General features: G+C 32.3%; 1 protein-coding gene across 1 annotated transcript in view; it reads left to right on the top strand.

Annotated features, from left to right (window-relative positions):
- LOC129960012 (uncharacterized) overlaps window positions 1–20,657 on the top strand; it is a 113,650-nt gene that overhangs the window by 69,915 nt on the left and 23,078 nt on the right. The window contains exons 13-14 of the mRNA XM_056073011.1: window positions 16,616–16,700; window positions 19,067–19,186. Of these exons, the coding sequence (XP_055928986.1) occupies window positions 16,616–16,700; window positions 19,067–19,186 (205 nt within the window). The remainder of the gene's footprint in view (window positions 1–16,615; window positions 16,701–19,066; window positions 19,187–20,657) is intronic.

The following is a 20,657-nucleotide window of genomic DNA, read 5'->3' as shown; positions in this document are numbered from 1 at the left end:
GCAGAAGGTTCATTACTGAAAATTTTTGCAAAATGCAAATGATACCTATGATTTTCCTGTCCAGGAAATAAAAGATGGGCAGGTGTAAGAGGTGGTGGTTCGTTTAATTCATTGCTAGTATATGTAAGGGGTCTATGGTTCAATACAAATTCAATTTCTGCAAGAATGGTCGTCATTTCTTCAAAGCTAAGAAAGGACTTTCCGAGAATTTTTCTTAAAAGTTCTTTAATACTTTTGATGAGTCTTTCATAAAATCCGCCCCACCAAGGAGCATGAGGGGGGATAAACTGCCATGTTATATCATGCAAAGCAACAAAATTTTTTAAGTCTGAATCAACCAAAAAAGATGTTTTCCGTGTTTTTGTAACTCTTAGTGTTATCTAAAATGATGACCTTACAATTTCCCCTTCTTGCTAAAAATCGTCTTGAAAACAAAATGAAATTTTTTGTAATAATATCAGTAACCAATTCAATATGAAGAGCTCTTGTAATAGTACATGTAAACAAAGTTATATAGGAATTTTGATTGGCATCTCTCCCCGAACGAATACTGACTGGACCAGTAAAATCAATTCCAGTCACAGTAAAAGGAGGTTTTTCAAAAACTCTAGATTTTGGCAGTTGTGCATTAATTTGTTCAGCAGGTTTCAATGAGTATCTCTTGCAAATGAGACAAGTTTTCAAAAACTTTTTCACAATTTGTCTACCCCTCGGAATCCAAAATGCACTACGAATTTTAGCGTGGGTAGCCGACACCCCACCATGGCAAACTTTCTTATGTTCTCTAAAAATTAGTAATTCTGTAAATTTTGACTGTTTGGGTAAAAGAATTGGATGATTCTCATTATCAGACAATTCACTCTCTTCTAATCTTCCCCTTACCCGTAAAACGTCGTTTTTATCAAAAAATGGGGCAAAATAATAAAGAGACGATTTTTTAGATATCTGCTTACTACCCTTTTTAATGCATTACAATTCGGAAGAGTAGACAAGATTTTGCTCATATTTGATCCAATCCATTTCAGCTTTTGCGAGCTCAGTTGCAGTGTAAGATCCCAATTCTACTGGTAATTTTTTGAGTTGGTTAACGAATCTTTTAAACCAAAACTGTAATTTTTGACACTCTATTTAAGTCATTGTATTTATTTAAATCTAAAACAAATTCAGAATCATACACAGCACATTTACATTGAGAAATTATTTCAACTTCATTTCTTATTTCCAAATCTCCAATGGGTTTTTCATTTTCAACCTTACTAGGCCAAAACTCACTAGGTTGACTTAGCCAAGGTGGTCCATGTCACGACAAAGAATTTTGGGCTAAGTCCGAAGCAGAAATACCCCTGGAAAGGATGTCTGCAGGGTTTGCTTTTCCAGGGAAATGAGACCATTGTGCTTTTTTAGTTAAAGTTTGAATTTCATTGACTATTTTTAACAAAAGTTTTGTAGTTATTGGCCTCGCCATTTATCCAAAACAAACATATGGTTGAATCTGACCAATAGTGATGAGTAGTTTCAAATTTTAAACATTTACTTACTTGTTTAGCTAACCTGCCTGACAATAAACATCCTAACAATTCTAAACGTGGCAACGTGTAGACGTAAACATGGACAACCCTACACTTGGAAGTAATTACTCGGTACTACTACTCGGAAGTACTACCGAGTAATGAAGCTAGTAATTACTCGGTTTTCCCGAATGGTTCCTCGCAAATAGACCACACAGCCGTAGGCCTTCATGGAAGCATCTGAAAAAGAATGAATATCAAATGAAATAAAATCACATGAATGTAACCCTGAAAGATAATGTCTAGGAATGAATATCTCGTTCAAATGTTCGATTTCACTGCAGCACAACTGCCACTTGCAGTCCAGCAAAGGTGGAAGTTCACTATTCAAATCAATTTTTGCAGCCCACAAATCTTGGATAAGAATCTTCAGTTTCATGATGAAAGGTCCTAAAAATCCTATGGGATCGAAGATGCTACCCAGTACGTGGAGAAAAAATCTCTTAGTACTGCCACCATTGGCAAAAATGTCTTTCAATTTGCTGACGTCAAAAAAGATTAAATCTTTGTCTGGATCCCAGGCTAGTCCTAGAACTTTACATGGAACACCACATCCACTGATGTTACCCTTTGTGTCATCAGTTTTTATGCCTGATTGTTTGTACCTTTCACGAAGTGGCCCCGAATTAGTTTGCCATTTTCTTAGCACCATTCCAGCTCTTTTCATGACTTCTACACTTTCGGTGCCGATTTTGAGAGCCGTTTCTAGGTCGTCAACTCCACCAGCAAGGTCATCGACCTAAAAAGAATTTTTCAACACTTCACAAGTTTCTGGGTACAAGCATTGATACTTTTCAAAATGATGCTTAAGAGTTGCTGCGAGCAAGTAAGGACTTGGTTTGAGTCCAAATAGCACTCTGGTAAAGTTTAGTACGCTAAGCTTGTCTGAATTGAGGTCTTCAATCCAGAAAAATTTAATAAATCGTCGATCCTCTGGGTCTATCAAAATTTGTAATTGTGCCTGTTTAACGTCCGCTGTATATGCTACAGCATTTTTTCTAAATTGCACCAAAAGTTCGAACAAGTTAGGATACAGGTTTACTCCAGTGTGAAGACAGTCATTGAGTGAGTATTCTCCTTCAGCATGAGCTGTACCATCAAACACAATTCTGAGGCGACTACTTGTTTTATATTCGCGAATGACAGCATGGTGGGGCAAATAAAACGTTGATTCATCTACTAAATCATCTGACAATTCCACTATTCCCTCTTTCCGTCAACAACTTCCCGATACTCCTTATATAAAGATGAATCTCTCTTAAATCTCCTGACTAAAGTATTAAAGCGTTTTAATGCCATCTCCCTATTGTTCCCTAAATTTTCTTGCATCCCTTCTATCCACGGTAACTTAGCACAATATCTATTTTCAACAAACTGAATCGAATCATTGAATTCCCTCAAAATGCCTTGTTCATTCACACCTAAAGTATCTATTTCGTCACCTCTAATTCCCAAACTTTCCAATTCCCAAAAGCGTGTAAGCTCCGAAGAGATAGCATCCTTTTCACTAAAAACGAAATTAACTGATGCGGACTCACTTACACCCTCACATCTACCTTGAAGGGACCATCCAAAAACAGTTTCCAGAGCAACCAATGATGGATTTAACCGTTGAAATCTCTTAGTCAAATCCCAGTAATAATCTGATCCTCCTAACAATGAGATCCGACAATCGCTATACAACTCATTACAATTAAACGTCAACTCAAGTCTCCAAGCCTTTATCTCAGCATAAAACCTTTGGTCAGGAACATGAATTGGATCTCCAATGCCTCAATCACCACTTTATTGTCTACAAAAATATTCCGTAACCTTACCTCAACTTTACGACACACCTGCAATTTAGGATTTTTCGCACCAAAACTGTAAATTTTCAATTTTTCAAATCCAATAACCCTTAATCCTAACCTTTCAGAAACAAACAGATTTTTTTATAAAAGTGCATTCAGAACCACTATCAAACAAAGCAAATATAAAGTCCGAAGATTTAGAACCAGTAATTTCTAACTTTACACATTGCAACAAAATTCCTCCTTTATTATTCGCCATGTGATTCGAAGAAGTAGATACAACCCCATTCAAATTTTTCTCTTCATTTTGTTTCTTCTTTGACTCGCCGTCACCCTTTTGCCTCTTAAAGTTTTCTAATTTATAATATATTGCGCGGGCATATTTACCATTACAAAAAGAACAGACGGCGCCATTGCAGTTTTTAACAAAACAATTTTCATTACAACATAACAGGTATCCTTTTTCGCGTAGCAATTTTTCTCTCTTATTTTGAGCTTTCAAGTTCTCACATAAATAACTCAAATGATTTTGATGGCAAAATATGCAGCCGCTTGAAGCAGCATTAGTCATCAATTCATTCGCGGGGGATATAAATTTATTCTGATTCGAAGTGCCTTCGTAATGCTTACGAGAAAATTGTTTGGGCTGGGAATCTGACGCCTGACGGTGCGATGGGAGGTAAGCAGTGGATTGTTGCATATGAATGTCTCTCTCTGTAGCGATGATAGCGTTATGCAAAAAACTCATTAATTCATCTAGATCAGGATTAGTAGTAGAAATTTGCTGTTTACTAAATTCTAAAATAAGATCACTGGGAAAAAGTTTCAAAATAATTGCGTAAAGCATTATGCTATATGTTTCCGACTTTACACCTAAGCTTTCAAGAGAACGAATTTGAGTTTGACATTTAAAATAAAGATTCCTTAATTCCTGTAAATTAGAAGAAATTTTTAAGGGTGTCATATTTAACAGTTTAGACATATGGACATTAATTTACACATCTTGCTGACCAAATGTATCTTGAATTAACTTAAGTGCTGACTTATAGTTATTTCCTGTTATCGCAAAACCTTTATTGCAAGCAAGTGCATCACTAAGAAGACAACTAAATAAATAAGAAAGTTTTTCAACACCTGAGAGAGAGGAATTTTTGTCAATTAAATTTTCGAATTGGTTCAAAAAATTTAGATACTTTGATGGATCGCCATAATAGGTTTGAATTTTCAATTTAGGTAATTTTGCATTTATATTGATTCGCATCGATTTACTAGAGTTTCACGCAAATTACTAGTTCCATGTTCATTTACACAATGCGAATGCAAAGATTTTATTTTATTTTTTAATTTTACAGAAGTAAAAACTATTTCTTTATTATATTCATCAATTTTCTGAATTTCCGACTCAATATCATTGATATCTAAAAGATTTTCGATTGTACTATCGATATATTTCATTTGTTCGTCTTTGGTTTGTAGTTGTACCAAAAGACCTTCGAGCTCATCCATTTCAACTCCCGGTTCGTCTAAACGAGTTTTTATTTTTGAAATTAATTTTGTAACTTGTCCTCTGTGTGAGGAACGTTGTTTTTTCAATTTATCTAACCTATCTTTTTCGTTCTTTTCAGCCATAACTAATTCTTTTTCTTTTACAGACATTGACTAACACAATCAGATGACTTCCTTTCCAAACTCAAACATATTTTAAAACATATGTGGTTCAGAAATACAAATACAACACAACTAGTAACAAACAACTGAAAATGAAACTTAATTCAAACACACTCAAAATGACTCCCTTTACAAATCAAATAATTTTAAAACATAAGTGGTTCAGAAATGCTAATACAACACAACTAGTAACAAACAACGAAAACGAAACTCAACACTCTCAAAACGAAAGCATATACAACTTAACCATTTCAACTATTTCCTACGATAAAACCCTAATTCTAAACATCAATACAATCTTGAAACAACTAATTTACTTCAATAACTTTCAGCAGAAAAGAAATAGCAAAATTTCAACTACATATCCCACCAGCTGACATCTGTTGCTCCGCAAACGAAGTTACTTCAAAATAATCAGGATATCGAATAAATTTCTTGAGTCATATTCCAGATGAAATGTTCGGATAAACCATTTCAATTATATTCTGAAGCATCAAAACACAATTGACCGTTAAGCGGCAAAACGAATGTCGTTTCGAGTCAGTCCAAACGTATTTTATTTAACCAAATGAATCCATATTCCCGGCCGATGCACCATTTTTGTTCCTACGAATGTTCATGGTTCGAATAAAGGACGATACGAATTTTACACATTCACATACATTTATTTTTCACGCACACCACAGGACATCACAAGACAGACTCACAGATCACCAACTTACATCGTTCTCCTAATGAACATATTATAGGTGTGCCCTCTAGCGGCGAAAATTTGGAACAAGTGGTAGGGCTAGCTAATTTCTATTTTGCTAGAATTTTGTCTTCACCGGACCATGTTTACCTCCATCTATAACATGACCTAAATATTTTTTTCTTTTGGCGGCGAAAGCACATTTATCCAACCGCACAGAGTATCCTAATTTATCTAATTCGGTTAGTATTAATTTTAAATGGACTAAATATTCTTCAAAAGATTTATAGTAAATAATGACATCATGAATGTACGCCTGCTCATACTCTGAATGAGATTTTAAGACACGGTTCATTTCTCGTTGAAAAGTACCAGAGGCCCCTGCCAGACCGAAAGGCATAGTCTTCCACTGGTACACATATTATTTTTAGCAAACGCCGTCAACCGTTTACTTTCGTCATCCATTTTTATTTGCCAATACCCCTTTCAGAGATCTAAGCTAGTTAACCAATGGGTTGATCCTGCAATGAAAATTAGCTCTTGCATATCTTTCATGGGAAAAACCGGGACTTTAGTGGCTGCATTTAAAGTTCTAAAATCGATACACATTTTTATGAAGAATCTTTTTTAGCAACGCAAATAATCGGATGAGCAATTTCGGATTCCGATGGTTCTATCAATCCTAATTCTAGCAGTTCTTGAACTTGACGTTCAGCTTCCTTTCTGTATGCAATGGGAACACTATAACAATGAGGTTTTTTCCGCACTGCATTTGGCAATAGTTCAATTTTATGTGTGCCAACCGCAGCTGGCTGCACGGGTTTAGTAAAAATACGTTTAAACTCTACGATTTAAGTTTTAAGAGTTTTTAATTGAGAACTACTTAAATGTTTAATTTCAAGATTATCAAGAGTTTCGAAAAATTTAGATTCTTTGGTAGCGGTCGGTAAAGTTTCAACATGACCGAATTCTTTTTCTTCAAAAATCACATTTACTGAGTTAGAACTAGCTATGTAATGTTTGAACTTATTTTGATGAATGTGTTTGGTCGAGCCATCCGGCAGTTAAACTGAAAATGAATAGGGATTACGTTTTTCAACGATGGTTGCAGGACCTTGCAATCAGGCAAATAATTTAGTAGTTGAATCTGGTATCAGCACTATCACCTGATCTCCAATTTTGAGTGGTGAACACGATCTTGAATGGTGATAATATGCTACTTTTTCCTGTTGTACTGCTGAAACAAGCTTAGCTTGCTCTGCAGCCTTCTCAAGTTTTGATTTCAGATCTTCCAAGTATTTGGAAACAGATGTACTATTTAATTGGACGTTATTATATTTTCCAGTCCAAGTAGATTTTAGGATTGATAAAGTACCTTGTGATTGTCTACCATACAGTAATTGAAATGGAGACACACCAGTCGTTGAATGGGGAATTTCTCTGTACACCCATAGCACATAAGGAATTTGTAAGTGCCATTCTCTATCTTCTTCCCTAACTACATTATGCAGCACGTTTTTCAAGGTTCTATTGAACTCTTCCACCAACCCATTTGATTGTGGATATCCTGGTTTAGAGAATCTTGGACTGCTCCCTATTCGTTTTTCGAACTCTTTTGTCAGTTCGGCTATGAAATTCGTCCGTTATCAGACGCGATAACATTCGGAATACCTGTCCTTGAAAATATACTTAACAAAGCTTCACATGTTGCCTTTGCACTAAGACTAGTCAACGGTATGGCCTCGCCCCACCTAGTACGCTGATCAACCTGGCACAATATGTATTTATGCCCTTTCGCACTTGGAGGATCAATCGGACCTATCAGGTCTATAATCATTACCTGAAATAGTAATTCAGGTCTCACGACAGGCGTAATTGGCGTTCTGTCACCAGGGCCGGCCATCCGAGGGGTGCGGCTGGTGCTATTCACCGGGTCCCCGCGACTGAGAGGAGCCTCACCGTTATTAAGAATTAAAATAGTGTTCTGAACAATAATAGCGTTTACACGTTCTGAAAGTATACAAGATTGTTTCCACGTGGCTGGCTGAGCGTCGAATGACGTCTTTATTAGGCAATGATCGCAGTGATACCTATAAAAAGAGGGGGAACGTTCATTTATGAATAAGAAAATCCCCTTCAGCGATATTAAAACAGAGCGGCGCACTTCTGGGTGCAAGCGGTGGCCAGAAGTCGAGGCTGAGGTTGGGTTCATATGTAAATCCCCAGCTATTTACATTCTTCTACATCAAATGTAATAATTTTTATGCGTGCATCTCTGTATGTTTGTTTATATTAACTTGTTCAAACAAAAAGCTAAACGAAGATAAATAAAACAATCAACATAGCATTACTGCTTCACCAGCCACGACCGGAATGAAAACATTTAAGGAAGAAGTTTAATTGGAGCAGTCGACGGATTTGGAAATATACGTTCACAGTATATATTATAGTCTAGTGCAAGTGTGCAAAAAATTGTTAATGTCAGGTAAGTAGATTTACAGTCGCTTACCTCATCTACTAGGTAATAGATTATAGTGATTTAATTATTCATTCTATAAACTGCTGAATACTATTAGATATAACCATGTCCATGCCAAAGATGTATCCCTTTGGGTGTCAAAAAAGAAAATTTATCAGAAAAGAAAAAAAGAAGAAAAGCTAAACTTCAAAAAGTAACAATTAGATCTGTTTTTTCCTACGAAGTAATTCTGGCAAAGAAATTACCAGAATTACTTTAGAAGTTACCAAACTTCAACTGGGGAAGAAAGTTCCGCGCAAAGTACACAGTCTTGCAATGAAAATGTTGAAACGGTGAAATTTATTGAAGAACCGTGTGTTTTTACAAATATGACCGAATCAGAAAATAATGACGAAAAGGACAATAACAAATATGATCAAGAGTGTATAAATGATGCTGGTTTACGGTCAAGTATTATAACTAATAAATTTAGAATGTTTTGTGTTAAAATCGAACGTGTACAACACAAAGGAGTTTTTGTTAAAAATGCTGAAGGTAGATCATTTTCCACTACATACTACTTTTAAAAAAATATCAAATAGTTAAACCCAACTTCTCAACGCAAGACTCCGTATTTTGTTTTTGTTGTATACTGTTTTCCAAAAGAAGAGAAAATGACCAAACTACACGATTTATAGGTGGCTATAATAACTGGAAAAAGCTGTCAACTGTAATTTAAGAACATGATCGTTCTATATGTCATTTTAATTCGTTTATTGCTTGAAAAGAATCACTATAACGACGAAATTTATGTTCGACTATTGATAAAACAAATCAAGTTAATATAAGTAAGGAAACAGCACGACTCAAATTACTATTTCAAAGAATTGTAGATGTGATTCTACTTTTAGCGTGTAATATTCTTCCACTTTGAAAAACCCACGAAATAATAGATACGCCTAATAATTGAAATTTTTTGTTTAATCGAATTATTAAGTAAATACGACCTTATGCTAATGGATCATATAAACAAAATAATAAATTCTAAAAATAGAATTGTGCGCCATTTAGCGCATAGATCACAAGAACAAATTATTTCTGCGTTAGAAAATGAAGTCCTTAACAAAATTAAGCACGATATAAAAGCAGCCATGTACTATAATATCCAAATGGATTGTACTCCTGATATTTCCCAGAAGGAACAAACTTCAATCATTATTAGGTATGTAAATTTTGAAGAGAAAATGTTAACTATAAATGAGTCATTTATAGGCTTTATGAAGTAACTGATGTGACAGGAGAAGGACTAGCAAAAATTCTATTGGAAATAATAAGTGAGCTTCATTTAGATATTATGAATTTTAGAGGGCAAGCTTACGACAACGGTAGCAACATGAAAGGGAAATATAAAGATGTACAATATAGTATACTTTCTCTAAACCCGCATGCAATTTATGTGCCTTGCCTATCCCACTTCTTTAATTTATTAATTTGCGATACCGCTTCCTTCAGTATATATAGTAAAAAAAATTTGGAGGTATTCCAAAGCGTATATTGATTATTTTCTGCATCTACAAAAAGATGGAAATTCTACAAAAGCATTTAAACATTACTCTTAAACTATTATATGACACTCGTTCGGAAGCCGAAATAGATTCGGTTAAGGCAGTGTATACACAATTTGAACAAACTTGTAATGCCCTAGAAGAATTTATTAATGTAAATAACTATAATACAGCGTATCCGAAGCTAAAAGTTTATTGAATGCAATGCAAGAAATTTATTTTATGTTTAATTGTATGGTTTGCAATATTTACCAAAAAAACACTATCAATAAACTATTTCAAGCAAAAACAATTGCTCTTTCAATTTAGTCAATAAAATTAAAACTGAAATCCCAAAATTTAAGAACAGAATATATTTTTAGACGAAGCAAAAGTGCTAGCCCGTAATTTGAACATTTCAGAACATTTTTCAGCAAAGCGAATTCGGAAAAAAGAAAAGATTATATTCCGAATTAGTAGAAGACGAAGTTATAAAAAACCCGATAGAGAAATTTAGGTGTCATTTTTTTTAAAAAACTACAATTGATACTGTTATTGTACAGATAAAAGATAAATTTAAAAGTATACCAAATATTATATCTGAATTCAAATTAATCACTGATATAAAAATTTGAGAAAAACATAAATTAGAGAAATGTTCCATAAACTTTGTAAAGTTTTATAACAAAGATGTTGATGAAAACCTAATCCAGGAAATTTGTTTGCTACGGAGTTTGATTTTGAATAAAGGAGATGTAAATAATGCACAAGACATATTGTAATGCATACTAAATAATAATTATTTCTAAATAAATTAACAAAATGTTAATGAGTTATTTCTAAATGTTTTAACTGTGTTAAAACTTTTCTCTACGTTGCCAGTTACTATAGTAAGTGCTGAGCGCCTTTTCAGCAAATTAAAAATAACAAAGAATTGTCTTCGGTCGAGCATATGTACATAACGCTTAAATGCACTTGTTATACTAAACATCGAAAAAAAATTGCAAAAAATGTTATTTTCCTGAAGTAATTAATAGCAAAAACAATACAGTAATAGCAAAAACAGTAGTTGATGTATTAACAACAACAACAAAAAACATGTATTAATAACATGTTCGTGTTTGTATTTTTTTTTTTCACACACACACAGAAAAAAAAAATAGAGCCCCAAATGGCCCCCCAGGCCAGCTCTGTCTGTCACTAGTTTTAACAGTTTGAGTAAGTTGACACTCTTTACACAAGTCGCAAAATTTTTTGACATCAGTCCTCATACCTTCCCAGAAGAATGAATACTTGATTCGTTCTAGAGTCTTTTTAGGACTCATATGACAACTAAACACTGAGGTATGAGCAAGTTTCAGTACCTCACTTCGTCTACGTTTTGTAATTACCAATTGCCCAATACTCTCCCTGAGTATTTTGTCTCTGTGAAATAAATAAATAACCGTGTACCTCAGAGTAGTTACCTTTGCCTTTAGCATGCTTCCAAGATATTCCTAACTCGGCACACTGCTCCTGCTCAGAGCGAAAAGTATTAGCCACCATGCTTCCCTTGCCTGTCTCATTGGTTACTTCCTCATTTTTAAGTATCAACAGTCCCCACTTCATTACTGCATGAAGTAATTTCCCTTTGAAATTCCTCAAAAATAATGTTATCCTGTGCTTTTTGCTGCAGAACTCCGGATGAAACCTCGGTTCCATCAAAATTTCCTGAGTCACCCCTCAGGTCCTGAGAGTTCTGAGCCAGTGAATTTCCTTCACTCCGGGCCCCTCCCAGCATGTTTAGAACATCCGGTGGAAGTAACACAACCTCCACTAAAACCTCTGCCACCAGTAGCAAGACTTAACGGAACGCACACCAAAGGACATTTAACCGCTGGACCAAAAATACCCTTCAAGTATATTGTAAACGCTCCTTCGACTGAAATGTCAGGAACCAAGTCCCATTTGACAACTGTAATTTCCGTACCAGAATCCACTAATGATTCAGCAAGTTTCCCAGCTACATTGATAGATGCCTTTTCCAGCTTACTAAGTTGGTTTTCAATAGCCTGCCTATGAATAGTTTTACCAAGTAAATCTACCCAAGCAGCTACTGTTTCACCTTTTGATTCTGATTCTTCTCCCTCAGCGGAAACATTGTTTACATTTATCTTTTTATAGTCTGCTCCCTTAATTTTCGGACAATCCCGCCTAAAATGTCTATCGGAGCCGCAAACGTAACATGTCAGTTTTCTAATTTCTGTGATTTTTTTTATTTTTCAAAATTTTTCTTAGGGTAAAAGTTACTATTATCTTTTTTTTTTTTTTTTTCTCATTGAACTTTTGTTTTCCCCAATTACCATGAAAACCTTTTTTATCAGAATCATTCCATTTGGCTCTCACCGTCCCATCATAGGATTTACACTTGGATGCATAGAATACATCACAATGCTTACCCAATTCTTTTTTGGCTTAAACCAACTTTTCCCCTGAAGCACACCTATATGGGTTGCCGTTTCGGGATCCAATGTTTGGAACATTTTATCCGCTACAATGAGTTGATTCACCGTCTCAAAATCACTTGCACTCCTTGATTTGCAATAATACATCCACATGGATGTTAACCGATAAGCAAATTGAGAAAACTTTCTAAACACAATTTTGGAGAAGGTTCATATTCATACTCCTGTAATACTATTTTCTTCAAAGATTCCCCTTCTTCTATGTTAACTAACAAATTAGATACTTTATCCCCTAATAAACAAAGCAACACTTTTGGTTTAAATTCATCACTAACATTTTCGTTTACAAATGCCTTTTCTGAACTTGAAAAAAGAATAGTTTCATCCATCTGACATACTAGGAACTTTAACTATTAAGAGCCTAACCATTCTAACTATTTCATCTGATGATTTTACACGCAGAGCTTGTTTACTATTTTGAATTTTGAACCAAATTTTGATTGCTCTTGGATAATTCTACTTCTAGACCAGGGGTCGGCAACCTGCGGCTCTTTTAATGTAAAGTTGCGGCTCTCAAGATCCATATGAAAAATTAATAATTTATTATCAAAACCCTTAAAAAATAAAGAAATATATTTTTAAGTACCTAATCTCTCAACAGCTTCTATTAACATAATCATTAATTACAAATCGCTACGCTTAACATGACCGTAATGAGATAAATTTGAACTATTGTTTTGTTTTTAGAGATGAGACACCGTGACAATGTTTATCTTTCAGCCAATTGCATTTCATTTCTGTCTATTGTTGAAGACATGGAGAGCGATAAATTATCTCATTTTAAAAATCTGGAGCAATATCGCGATGAGACCAATGCAATATTGACACGAATTACTTCAGCAAAAATACGAAGGATCGATTCGCTGAGAGAGAGCAATTCGAAACAAACAAAAGTACTCTCGCGCTCATAGTAAATCCTCTCATCATAAATACAAATGAGATCAACATTGAGCCATTTGGAATTGATGCTAGATCGCTTCAAATGCAATTGCTGGATTTGAAAACCAAAGACTTGTGAAGTGGCAAGTTCACAGAACTCAAGAGGAAATTGGAAGAGTTGGAGATCCAGAAATGTATGTAGTTCGCGCAAAACAAGTGGACAGCTCTAAAAGAAATTCCGCGTTGAGGCCCTCATATTCGACGCATAGAATAGTCTTCCAGAATGCCACAGTGAGGTGAAGAAGTTGGCCTATAGAATGCTGACGATCTTTGGGTCGACACATTCGTGTGAGCAGGCGTTCTAATGCATGAATATAATAATAAGTAAATTTAGAAGTCAACTAACAAATAAAAATCGAGAATCGTGCTTGAAACTTAAAACAACAAGCTATAAGCCATATTAAATCAAACTTTCAAAAGGCATGCAAAACCAATTCTCCCACTGATGTAACTATTTATATTTGTGTTTTTATATGAGTAAAGATTATTCCGTATTTAAAGCTATTTATTTTAAATCAAAAATTAAATTTATATAAGCAAATACTATAATATTAAATCGAAAATTTTTAGTGGCTCTTTAAAAATTGAAATTTTTTATAAATTGTTGCTTTTGGCTCTTCCGTTTCAATAGGTTGCCAACCCCTGTTCTAGATGAAGTTTTTCGAGCGCAAATTTTCCCCCTTCCCTTTCTGCCTGTAACTGAAATTCCCTTCCCTTTCTTTTCTTAGTTTATTTTCGTTTTCAAGTTTTTGTTACTGCGCCAATCTTTTATTTACAATAACCTCTAAATATTCTTTTTCCTCTTTATAACGCTTACTAGCTAAAATGAATTCTTTTGAGAGTTGCTTTAGACATAGTTTCATCTGGTGACTCACCAAATTCTGGTGCTACACAGATTAAGTCTGCCTTTTTACTTTTATTTAAGAAAGACATTTTCCAAGCTGAACCTAATGCCAAATTGCCTTACAATAATTCAAATCAAAATTAGATATAATACTTGAAAGAAAAAATGTTTGCAAAAAAAAAAAAAAAAAAAAGTAGCGATATACTTAATTTGTATATATGTATAAAAGTTCAAAAGAATATATATATATATATATATATATATATATATATATATATATATATATATATATATATATATATATATATAAAGTTATGTATAACCAAGGCCTTTTTTAAAACAAAAATAAAAGGGGTCGTATCACACACTTTATTTTTAATACCAACATAGGTATATTATACCTAAAGAGAAATACTTATTACGTCTAACCGCAAAAGAGTTTTCAATGATATATCCAAAAATAAAATATTGCATTCTTAACCTCATAAAGAACAAGTAATATATATATATATATATAATATATTAAACCTTTAAGCATGATACCGGAAATTAAATAGAACTACGCTGATGCATTCAAAATTACCATTTGATAACACCTACAATTTACAATAATAAATCAAGAAAACAATTAGAAGAAAAAGTATATGCAGTATTTCACCACCAAAACAAAATTAAAAAAAAAAAAAAAAAAAATGCATCGGCGCCGGCTGAAGACAGAATGAATCCAGATGTTGTCTGGCATTACTTTCGTTTTCATTAAAATAACAAACATATTATACATAAAATATTGACAAACCATGAGTATACAATGAAAATTTCGGTGGATGATTTAAGTTTAATTTTAGCATTAACAAATTAGAGATTTAAAAATATTTTGAAACCGAAACGAAACAATAACAGATGAACAGCATTTCAATCTACATTTTTTTTTTCTTTAACATCTTAAATTTCCAATTATTTCTATTGAAGATGTCTCGAAAGTATTTTATTTTTAACTACTTGGAATACGAATTGTTGAAAAGTTTACAATACTTACGATTTGTTCCTGGAGATAGCAAAATTAATTTACTTAATTTAATCGGACGTATCCTTTCACATTGTACCTGGCGTGGCTTAGAAGACGATGAACCGCTATTTTAATTACACACAGGATGTAATCGAAGATTTGGGTGAATATTGATGGCTGCAGGAACTTTAAAACATTGGTGAACGCAAGAACTTTCGATTCTAAATAGAAACATTCGGAAGGCCTTTTGCTTTTCCCCTGGAGTCAGGTTCTGATCGTAATATCCATCGAATCCTCGAGAAACAGTCTCTGAAGATTCAAGAATTCCAGTCTGGTGACCTTATGGTTACGATGATCACCCTGCTGTGATCACTGGTCACTTATTCCGTGATTTGTCTCTGCTCACATCCCATGTAACTGCCACCAATGTAAAAACCCATCTTTGCGTGGGGTTTCTTTAGTGTGACCGGTAGAGACAGTGATCACTTCCAAATTTAGTCCCAAATGTTTATTCACATATTGATACGGGACACAGCACGAAAATAAAACATAAAATACGAAAAGAAACACAAACACTCTACCAGAGCACCATTCTCCTCTTCGGTTTTAGACCGATCGCTCCCTTCAACCTCGCACTTCCCCACACTCTCCTTTAGGCAAGCGGGGTTCCCGAAATTGGCGTGCCCTACAATATTTGCAAAAAAAAAAAAAAAAAAAAGAGAGAGAGAGAGACTCATCATTCTGAAGATTCTAGAAACATCCGAAAAAAAAAGTCAGGTAAATTTCCTTAAAAACCTGGAAATGTCGGGGATATTTCAAACAGCAGAAATTGCTGGCCACCTTGTTTATATTTTTGAAGAATACTGTTAAAAAGTTATTTATATAAATGTCTAAAACATTTGCTATTTTAAAAGCTGCATCTTGTTTAAATCCACATTTATTGAAGAACAGTATTATTTGAAAAACGAATGGTTGATTTGCTTCAATTTTTTTTCTGTTCAAAATCTGAAAGCATATTCTTTAATTGGTCTGTGTATGAGATCATGAACTTTTATGGAGGTGTTTTGAATATTCCGATTTCAAAAGATTCATTGTTTTCAGTATGCAGAATTAGCACATGGGAGGAATTATAAAGCTTTAGAAAAGCAGAAAAATGTTATGGGAAAACAAAAAGTCCAACAATTGTTAAGTAGCTTTACAAATTAAATTGTTACAAAAGGGGGGGGATGAAATCGAGAAATGAAAAATCAACTTATATTGATTTTCTGTTATATAAATTTTTAGTTAAAGTTCTTTTTAAATTTTGTTTTGATAATGGTTTTTTAAGTAATCACTAAACGGATAATATTGTGATAGTTATTATAACTAAATAGCATGATTCTTTCTAACTAGCCCAGATGCCCTTGTGTTTTCTTCTTATACCGTGGGGGCATATATACATACAGGGAATTTTCCAAATTTCAGCGGCAACTCTATCTTTAATAGAAACATTTAAATTATTTTTCAGTGACATATAAAAATGCCGTACAGGTAGTAGCTTGTAATAGAAGAAAAAGAACTTCAAACTTCTCATCAGTATGCTTATAAAACTTCTTGTTTTTAGTTTCAAAGGTTCTACTTTTGCAAAAGAGTGTGGAACTGAAGAATTTCCAGCTCAGAATATTGCTGATACTTTTGGATCTATAACAGTAAGTGTTTGTATACTAAAATTGTATCAAATTAGTTTTCATTAAATTGCATCATTATTACGATTTTTAAATTGTATACATCATTTTCATCTCTTTGCATCCTTAGTTCATATGTAATTTGTGGCTGTTACAAATGTGAATTTAACGAATACATATAATATCTTATTAAATTATTTATATATCATTAATACGAAAGGTGTTTATAGATTTCTTTTATTTTCAATTAGAAATATGCACTTTCCTTTTCATTGCCTGTTTTAATGTGACTAGCCTTTTTAAAAGTACTAAAATAGCGGAACAAAATAGAATGCCTGATTAAGTCTGAGCAATTTAAAGGTAAAATATGCATTTGAGCAGTGAGATACTGTTTTTTGAAGATATTAGCCAACTTAAATTTGTATTGATTGGAAGATTTTAGTGAATAAGAGATCCAACCTTTTTAAATTAAAACGTTTTAAGAATTACCTTTTTTAAATGCACTGACTTGAATGTAATTTTAATTAAATAATAAGAAATCAAGTTTTTATATCTTTTTACATATAGTAGTTGTATTAATATATGCAGAAACATTACTTTTTAATATTTGAAGGGTCAGTTGGAGTAATTGGAGAAAGAAATTCATTGATATTGTATTCTCATTTTAAGGTGAAGAATTATGATAGAGAAGAGATGCTTATCGTTAGTAAATATATAATCATATTCTGCAGAGCTTTATTAAGCAATGCTCGCTTTCCCTAACAGATTTATTTATTATACTTTCTGATTTACAGAAACATTCTCAGTTAACCTTGAGACTATGTGTTTCAGCTGCTGATCTCAGTAGTAAATTTATTTGAAAACCGTACATTTGAAATAACGAGAAATTAGAATATTTTGCTGCATGTTCCCAGCTACCTCAAAATATTGTATTTTGTTTGTTTTTCTGCAAAATGCTTTTGTTTTATGGAATGTTCCGTGCAAACTATTATAATTAATTTTATACCTCAAATTTGGAATAATTTATGATTATTCAATCTCAAAATTTGTTAGGAAATTTGAGAAACAAATATTTATAAAAACAGAAATGTGTGAATGTTACGATACATTAGAGAAAATTATTTAAAACTCGGAAACATATTTGAAATTTTTAAAAAAACACACTAGTATTTCAACATAATAGTTAATAATAAAACTTCCATTTCAAGTAGATCATTCAATCCATAATTAACTCAGTTTTCTATGACATTTACATTATCTCGAAAAGCAAAGACATTTTTCGTGATATTTATATCAATGATAAATTCTGGAAGTATTGCTTTTAACTAACTCTTGGAAATCTCAATTGTGTTATTTGCCACAAAAACAAATTTTGATTTAGCTCAATTCGGGCTCTTCAGATCTCTTTTAAAGTTCAACATCATTAAATTACATCATTTCTATAGATATATGAATGATGAATCTTCATTCTGTCATCTTCAAAGTTATTGACCAAACTAGATATATTTGTTGAAAAATCAGCCATGAATGATACAAGACAAGATACTTTCTCCATTTCTGAAGCCTTTAAATCTCTATCGTTGCCTTCAGTTTTCTACATCATTATCACTTTTTATTCTTCCTGATCATCAGTTTATGTGATATCTTCTTTACATGAGGTCAAATATCTTCAAATCATTATCAGCCATCATCTATTTTCCATAAAAAGTAATATGCATCTTTTTAGATTACATGGTAAATTTTAAAAAAATACTAGTGATTTATTGGACATGTAGGAATAAATTTTGCTGACAAAAACAAAATGTTACTGAGTTAGTAGATTTAAATGACTTTCATCATATAATTTATTTTTAATACCTAAAAATATTTTTTACTTTAAAATTTATTCATAATTACCTTTGTTTTTATTACATTAAAATTTGTTCCCAATTATCAAGCTGTAATATATATATGATTATAATATGAATAATTCATAGTGTACAGCTATTTCTCAGAAGTAAATTTTAAAAAGAAAAAAGAAATTCCTTTGCAATCATTTTAGCACTTGCAGATCCAAAAATCATATAACTTAGCAATTTATCTTGCATATAACTAAGGTTGAGAACAAACAGTGATTCTTACAAAAGTTTTGGTTTCACATTTTCTAAGTGTTGTTACAACTTAAAAAAAATAATTTTGCAAAAAATAAGGAAATTTTATGCTTTCTCTAAAATGTTAACTGAAGCTTATGCTTTTAAAGTTCATTAAGGCTTCACCAGTTTTTTCTTGTAATGATTGTTTTCTAGTTCTGCCTTACCTTATATATATAATATAAATCAATTTGCTATTATTTTCTTTTCTTAACTGGTAGCTATTATTTTTTTTCCTAATCGTTAATCATCTTCTTTCAGTGTTCTGCTATTTCAGATATAATTGATGTGCAAGCAATAGCTGATATTACTGGTACAGTGTCCGCCAACTTTTTTTATTGTTCCTGTGATGAAATAAAACAGCCATCTTTTGATACATATGTAAGAATTTCTTTTTCTTGTGCAGTAAGTTAAGTCATTAAAACTAATTTCGTTGATTTAATGATCCTTTGAAACAAGGCAGTATTAAACATGGAAAATATTGTGTCTTGATATTTATTTGAATTCATTGTCGCACAAATTAAATTTTAAAACTGTGTTTTAAGAAAATGGTAAGAATTGTTTGTTGAAATTATTTTACTGGATTTGTATTTTATTTATTATTATTATTGCTCTTTATGCCTATTTCAGACATCCCAGTATAGCACAATTTCAATTATATTAGTCTAAAAGTCAGCACTGTGAAGGTATACATTGTTTTAATAAGGAAGAGTGTTTAATATTTTTTGTTTAACTGGTTTATGTGGCTGTTTTACTGTTTAGTGTATAGTTTGCTCAGAGTTTGCAAAATCTGTGAAAATTATATATATGTTTTTTTTTTTTTTTTATCAAAGCTTAATATTTTTGCAGGGTTCATCAGGAGAGCATTTCTATTTCTGTTGCAATATTGCCAAACCATTTTGACTTTACTAAATCAAAAAATAATTAGCGAATAAAAATAAATATATATTTAAAAATAAAGAATATCTATATTCTCTTTGTAAAAAGTTATTTTTTCCTGGAAAATAATGTGGAATTATTTTGAATCATATAATGTAAAGCCACTTGAACTAAGATCCTGCCACTTCTAGGTTGGGAAAAATTCCTCTTTCTAGTTTTGCTATCTACAGACATCAAGAAAGTTAAGAACCAATATTATCCTCCGTATATTATCTGCCATTTTTAGATCAGTTGTATTTTTGAAAATGCTATGTTTTAAGTTCTCAGTGTTTGCAATAGAGGATGTAGGTTGTTTTCACTTTGACTTTTTGCTTCCATCCATTGTTCAAAAGGAATAGGTGTGACTTATTAGCTATATGTAATACTTTAAAAAAATAGGCAAAGGTTTTCCCTTACAAATTTTGCATTCTCTTATTAATCTTGACAATTTAATTCCTTAAATTGTAAAGATTTTTAATTTTATCACTTTATTTACATTATATGTTAATGGTTTTACATACTTATCTTGCATTATATTACGCGGCATTGCTTTAATTCTTTTAACTTTATTTTCTTTAAAGTTTATTGAAAGGTTTTATGAACATTTAATCTTTTTAATTTAAATAGCCAATCATAATATATTTGTAGTGCTTGATTTGTTTTAAAAATACTTATTTTATTTAAAATATATTTTGTTGTATATTTGCTTTTGCTTTAAAATTGGTGAGTTCAGTTTTGTATCTTTTTCTATGGTTTCATAGCTAAAAATGTGATTCTTTGAACTCTTTCATTTAAAGAAATTTGCAATATATAATTGATACAAAGTATGTTTTGTAAAAACATACTTTGGATAACATTTGTTTGTTTTTTAATAAATGAAAACTTTTCTTTGTTTACATATATAAACACTTCAATATAGACTAATTTTAGATAG

The sequence above is a fragment of the Argiope bruennichi genome, chromosome X2 (assembly GCF_947563725.1).
Source record: "Argiope bruennichi chromosome X2, qqArgBrue1.1, whole genome shotgun sequence".
NCBI lineage: Eukaryota > Metazoa > Arthropoda > Arachnida > Araneae > Araneidae > Argiope > Argiope bruennichi.
Note: the sequence above shows the minus strand (reverse complement) of the source record. Positions and strands in the feature narration are given on the sequence as shown.